The sequence below is a fragment of the Octopus bimaculoides genome, chromosome 22 (genome assembly GCF_046866305.1).
Source record: "Octopus bimaculoides isolate indiv1 chromosome 22, ASM4686630v1, whole genome shotgun sequence".
Taxonomy (NCBI): Eukaryota; Metazoa; Mollusca; class Cephalopoda; order Octopoda; family Octopodidae; genus Octopus; species Octopus bimaculoides.
In genome coordinates this window covers 35,783,161-35,789,994 of record NC_142949.1, presented here as the reverse complement: position 1 = coordinate 35,789,994, position 6,834 = coordinate 35,783,161, and the positions used below count along the sequence as shown (strand labels likewise).

At 40.4% G+C, this 6,834-nt stretch overlaps 1 protein-coding gene across 5 annotated transcripts in view; it reads left to right on the top strand.

Moving 5' to 3' along the window:
• The first annotated feature begins 5,651 nt into the window (after window positions 1–5,651).
• Window positions 5,652–6,834, top strand: part of LOC106867655 (hexokinase-2) — a 12,707-nt gene continuing 11,524 nt past the window's right edge. Inside the window, exon 1 of one of the 5 annotated variants that reach the window (XM_089339591.1) lies at window positions 5,652–5,892. Coding sequence is in view for 1 of the 5 variants with exons in the window: in XM_089339589.1 (XP_089195715.1) it covers window positions 6,568–6,573 (6 nt within the window). In the remaining 4 variants the exon portion in view is untranslated. Of the gene's footprint in view, window positions 5,893–6,426; window positions 6,574–6,662; window positions 6,765–6,834 lie in introns of those variants that run through there. The other 4 variants (XM_089339590.1, XM_089339593.1, XM_089339589.1 and 1 more) reach the window with 4 other exon arrangements.

Below are 6,834 nucleotides of genomic sequence, written 5' to 3'. Positions count from 1 at the left end.
AGATTAGTGCCTTGTTTCAATACACCACCACAGCGCTAATGTTGGGTTTAGAAACTCACAGACTCTCAGCTGAAATGCTGACTCATCTCACACCCTCAGTCATCGGGAAATTTCTAGCTGGTTGGGCTGTCCTTCTCTTCTGTTTTACCCAATTGGTGTCGAGTATTTTTGTTTCTGGTTTCTAAGTCCTATATTCTGTATTTGTGAGAGAAAAATCTGCAAATCTTTCAATTGGTAAAATTCTGCATTTTGCTATAGAGCAGCTGATGGCTTATTAATATACAAACTCTGCAGTTCAATCCTAAAATGTCAGCTAATTAACTATGGAAAGACTGTTTTGTCACGTTCATACAAATTCTACAGCTTTGGTATGGAAAGACTATCGATAACCTGCGGGGGTGGGGGGGGACTATAAAAATAAAAATCTGTTGGTCATTGAGATATAAATTCTGCAATTCAGTTATGAAGAGTGTAGAAATAGACTGTGGAAAGTTTGATCCACAAGTATGAAAATCCAGCAGTTCTTTCGCAGAAGTCATACCACCGCATATCTGTCTAAACATGTTTTGCGGATCTAAAATTTGAACTTATCAACCCCCCCCCCCCAAAGCTATTATTTTTTTCAGTGCAGCAGCTACAACAATAATAACAACAACAGCAGCAACTAAAACTAATAACAAGAGAATCATATCCTTGAGCAAGTATTCGTTTTGTCTTAAGACCGACTTTCACGAGAGGCTGAAAATTGTACAGTAACATGGTAAATCTTACAAGCAGCATTCGTCGTTCTGCGACTTGTTATATTTCACCAAGTAACACACACACACACACACACACACACACACACACACATATGTGCACATACATACACCACATACACACATATATGCACATACATACACTTGTGTGTATATGTGTGTCCACACGTTGTGTTAATGTAACTTCTGTTGCATTTCTGCTTGTGTCTGACTTTTAAACTAGCTGCATTCACTGTTTCTAACCTATTCATCTCTCCCTCTCTCACACTTTCTACTCCTCTCTCTTTCCCTCACATTCTACTTATCTCTTTCTATCCCTCTGTCACATTCTAGTCCTTTCTCTTTCCCTCTCTCACATTCTATTCCTCTCTGTTTATCTCTCTTCCTTTCTCTCCCCCTCTCATGTTCTATTCTTCTCTCTCTCTCACATTCTATTCCTCTCTCTCTTTATCTCCCCCCCCCTTCTCTTCCTCATTCTTCACCGTTTTCTAATCTCCCTCCCTTTATCCACTCCCTTCTCTCGGCCAATTACTCCCTCCTTCTCTTACCTTTAATCCAATCTGTTATTCTCCATTTAATCCATCTCACACCCTCACCTATCCCCCCCCCCATCACTGTCTCTATACAAATCCCTCTTAAGCCACTCTAGTCTCCCCGTCTGCCTTACAAACACCCATTTCACTTCTTCCCCTCCCCACCCCCATTCAATCCTCACACTCAGACTTGTCACTTTGAGTTCTTATTCAAAGTGACCTGACCATGTTCTATGAACTTGTCACCCCCACCCCGAATCTCTTTGCCCGTCTGTCTGTTTCCTTACCTGTTTGTCTCCCCATTTTCTTTCTCTCTTACAACCTCTCTCTATTTCTCTCTTTCATTCTCCTTGCTTTATAACTTACTCTCTCTGTTCATCCCCGCCTTTTCCATTACCCATACAATCTTCCTCTCTCCTTATAACTCCCTCTCCCCCTCTCTCTCTCTCTCTCCCCCATCACCTATACAATCTTCCTCTCATTTCACTCCCTCTCCATCTCTATCACTAGTTGCAGCTTTTCTCTCACTATATTGTATACTGAATAAAGTTGACTGTATTGAACAACTACATTCATTTATTACTTCATTTATTTTGCTAATTAATTAATTATTCAATATTGTTGAATCACATGTTTGATCGTTTCATTGGTTTTGTTTAATTGTCTGGTTGTTGCTTTCTCTCCAATCAGTTGTTTTCTATCACAGGAGTTATATGTCTACATACATGTGTGTACATTTATATATATGTATGTATGTGTATAATAATATATATATTTATTTATATGCAGGTCATTGTTGACCTATGACCAATCAACTTTACGACGATTGGCATGCCAGCTCCCGGCAGTAATAATAAATAGTCCAATTGAAGTCTAATTGGTTTAATTTCTTAGAAATTAACCTGTCTATGAATGATGTCAGCTAACAAATGCTTTCCCGAGGCTCAGTTATCGATCGCCACTGTGTTGGATGACTATCCTGTTGTGGAGACATCGAACCAACCTTGTATTTGTTTATAAGACAACTGCTTGAGACTCCCAAATTTTTGACTAACGCCAGTATCATAGTATGAAACAGAATGCTGTGAGTGATTTTTACCTGAGAATGTAAAAATATAAAAAAAAGCTATGTAGGCCTATAGGCCAACTTATGACCAGTCAGTTGGAACTAATTGTGGTCTTAAGTTGATAACAACCTGTGTATATATATATATATATATATATATATATATATATATATATATATATATATACACACCATGCCTGAGAAAACCCATCTATCCGAATGAAACCGTAGTTGTGGCCGATGCTGGTGTCACATAACGAGCACCTGTGCTGATGGCACATAAAATGCACCCTTTGAACTTTGGTCTTCGTGGAGGTGATAAGTGATGGAGACCTTTGGCAATATGTTGTGCTTGAGAAGACTTGCCATGCCAAGTGAAATCGTAGTTGTAGCCAATGTCTGTGTCACGTAACCGGCATGTAAAAAGTACCAATTACACTCTTGGAGTGGTTGGTGTTGCGAAAGGCATCCAGGTGTAGAAACCCTACCAAATCAGACTGGAACCTGGTGCAGCTCTTCAGCTTACCAGTTTCAGTCAAACTGTCCAACCCATGCCGGCATGGAAAGCAGATGCAAAATGATGATGATGATGGTGTACAGGTATGGTGATGCAAACAGGAAAAATAGAACTTCTAAATATCAGCAAATACATATGAGTATTTGTGAGCATGGTAAGAAGTTAGCTTTCCAACCACATGGTTCCAGGTTCAGTCACACTTCATGGCACCTTGGACAAATATACACACACATACTTATATATATGATGGGCTTCTTTCAGTTTCCATCTACCAAATCCACTCACAAGGCTTTGGTCAGTCCAAAGCTATAGTAGAAAGACACTTGCCGAAAGTGCCACACAGTGGGACTGAACCCGGAACCATGTGGTTGGTAAGTAAGCTACTTACCACACAGCTACTTCTGCGTTTAACTATAAAACCCTTAAAGGCAGTGTCTCAGTGTGTTTGCAGTCCAATGACTGAAACAAGCAAGAGAGTAAAAGGAAAGCATTCCTTCCAGAGTCATGCCACAACTCCCTAAGGGCCGGTTTCCATGGTATATGTATTTCCCAATTAGTCTGGACGCCGGTCCATCACAGGGTTATTCATTTTTTTTTCCAGCTGAGTGGATTGGAGCAACTTGAAATGAAGTGCTTTGCTCAAGAACACAATGCATCGCCTGGTCCAGGAATCGAAACCACAATCTTATGATCATGAGTCCAACACCCTAACCACTGAGCCATGTGCCTCCACTGCAAAATGGTAAATGGGATCAATGGATCAGATGGTTTGTCTTGCCAGCATTTCTGACCTCGTCAATGGTGGGCCCTTGTTACTCCAGCTCTGTCACAATATCGAAAACTGGGTCTCTTGAGGTTTGTTATCATTTTTATACATTTCAAAATTTTGGAAGCTTACCCTATCCAGCCACGGGTCCACTTCATTATATACAATTCCTGATTACTTGGGTGTACCCTCCTCCCATCACAGCTTCACCACCTTATCTCTCCCCTCTTCCTCCATCCTCTCTCTCTACCTGATGTAACCACGTATCTCCTCTACAGCAACACATCTATTCCTGTCCCTCAATACTAACGCCCACACTCTGTTTAGGGGTCTTTGTCTTGCAAGTTAATTAGTGTCCTCACCGCTGTTGGTGCCATATGAAAAAGCCACCCCACCCCCCTCAGTCCACACTGTAAAGTGCCAAAGCAGACAGAAGAACTTCTGGCTTGACAGCTCCTGTCAAAACACCCAACCTATGTCAGCTTGGAAAACAGAACGTTTGATGATAATGGTGATGGGATGTGTGTGAGAGCATCAAACCTGCACGCTCACACTTGCACACGTCCCAGCAAGTTTAAATGCAATGATATAACTCAAGAAACTCGGCTGGATATCGCATGAGTCACGAGGACTTGTTGATAAGGTGAAAAAATGACAACAAAAGGATTTTAATTTGTGAAGTCATTTACGTGGCTGATTCATCAACGTTTTACCTTTTTATCTTTTTGTAAACCAATCACCTTAGTTTAGAAATCTCCGGAAAAGATAAGGAGATTTAATCAGGATTTCTAAAATTAGCAAAAGTTCAGATAATTAAATTTACTCCCATATTTTATTGTCAAAAGATCATAGAGAAAACTAAGTTAAATAAAGCATCAGTCAAATTGTGATTTGTGGTATTTATTTGGAACTGGTTCTGTTCTGAGTTCAAATACACCTGAGGTCAACTTTGCCTTTCGACCCTTTTGTTCTTTGGGCAGCAGAAGAATAAGGGTACATCATCTCTGATAAGAAGACAATTCCCTCTGAAACACATCTGTATATGAGTATATGCAAATAAATTTGTGTAAATTCTTATACACAAATATAGATTGATTTGTGTTCAAATCCCATTGAGGTCGACTTGGCTTTTCATCCCTTCAGGGTTTCATAAAGTACCAGTCATATACTGGAGTCAATGTTATTGACTTGTCCCTTCCCTTCAAAATTGCTAGCACTTTGGACAAACTGCTTAGTGGCACTTCTAGCTTTTTATGTTTTTGGTTCAAATCCCACTGAGGTTGACTTTGCTTTTCATCCCTTCAGGGTCAATAAAGTACCGGTCATATACCGGAGATCAATGTAATTAGCCTGCCCTTTCAGAATTTCTGGCCTTGGATCCTGCTATGGACTGGTGTCCCTTTCAGTGGGGAACATTGTGATCTCAGCCACTTACCTGTCATGAAGACTGAAGAATAATGGGGAAACAGGTGTAATAGCAGTTATAGTGATAGTGTTGTTGTTGTCAGTGGTGGTGGAGGTTAATAACACCTATAAACTTAATTCTAAATAAATAGTATTTGTCGACCCTGAAAGGATGAAAGACAAAGTCAACCTCGGTGGAATTTGAACTCAGAACGTAAAGACAGACGAAATACCACTAAGCATTTCGCCCGTTGTGCTAATGTTTCTGCCAGCTCGCTGACTTCCTGTCTCCCCATTATCATTATTATTATTATTAAGGTGGTGAGCTGGCAGAATTGTTAACATGCCGGGTGAAGTTCTTAGCAGTATTTTGTCTGCCTCTACATTCTGAGTTCAAATTCTGCTGAGGTCGACTTTGCTTATCCTCTTAGGGTCGATATAAATTAAGTACCAGTTGAGTACTGGTGATCAACTGTCCCATTCCCAACAAAATCCAGGACTTGTGCTTATAGTAGAAAGGATTATTGTCACTATCACTACCGCCATTTCCACAATAACCAATCCCACCATGAACAGCATTTCTGTCAGCACCAACAGCATTTTCACCACCACACCACCACCACCGTGCCAATTAACAAGTTATCTGCATATGGTGTACATATTGCTTAAGCAGTCAACTGCACAAAGTTGTTGCTGCAAGTTGGAAACAAAAGTAGTTATTTTGTATGTTGTTTTTATTTTCAACCACAACAGCAGCAGCAGCAGCAGTAAAAGCAGCAGCAGCAGCAGCAGCAGCAGCAGCAGTGGTAAAAGCAGAAGCATTTGCATCAATGAGATAACGGACTTAGGTAAGTGTGTTTGGAACCAACGATTCTAATTTCATTGAGAGAAACCCCAATATCTCACATCTACAGCAAGGAATGGTAGATTTGTATAGCTGTTGTGATGTTCATGCCCTTCTCGTATAAAGTAAATATTCCTAGGGTCATTCACCCTAGAAAAGAGCCTCTACATCGCCATCACTCGAAACGCAGTTGGTTTCTCACCATGACACACCTTCACAAGTTTAAGGGAGGCTTTTAGCTGCTGTTTCTAGCATGCCAACAATAGGATTGAGTACATAGCATCATGAGAAAGAGTGAAGGAGGGAGGGAGGGGGGAAATAGGATGATGTAAGGCCTTTATACTCTTTTCAAGGGCATTAATTATATAAGGAGTGTGTAATAGCCGTAATTTTGAAATTCAACACAAACTGGGTCACACATATCAGTAAATAAGATCTTACTCTTACAATGATGATGATGATGATGATGATGACAGTGGTGGTGGCGGCGGTGGTGGTGGTGGTGGTTGTGCCCCCCCCCCCCGGTAGTGATGGATGTGGGTGAGTGTAGGTAGGAGGATAGTGAAGTAGGTAAGAAAAGATTTACGACTTAAATGTGTCCAGGTTGTTACTGCTGCTATGTAGAATTAGTTTTGCTGTGCTGACACGTTACAGCCAAACAGCCGGAGCATTGAAATGTATGTATGTATGTACACATTCACGTGTGTCGAACAATAAGTGTTGATATTTTCATTACATTATAATGTGTGCATATGTATCAGTGTGTGTGTGTGTTTCTGTTCTCTATTAAAGTTTTAGAATTTGCTTTATCTAGGAAGCCAACCAGTTGATGACAAAGTTGTAAATGGAAGATGTATTTTCTCAGAAAAAACAGTTGTGGGCAGCCTTGTTCTCTTTATAATCAATTTTACTGGTTTTTCTCTTTTAAATGTTAGGGGCTTGAAGG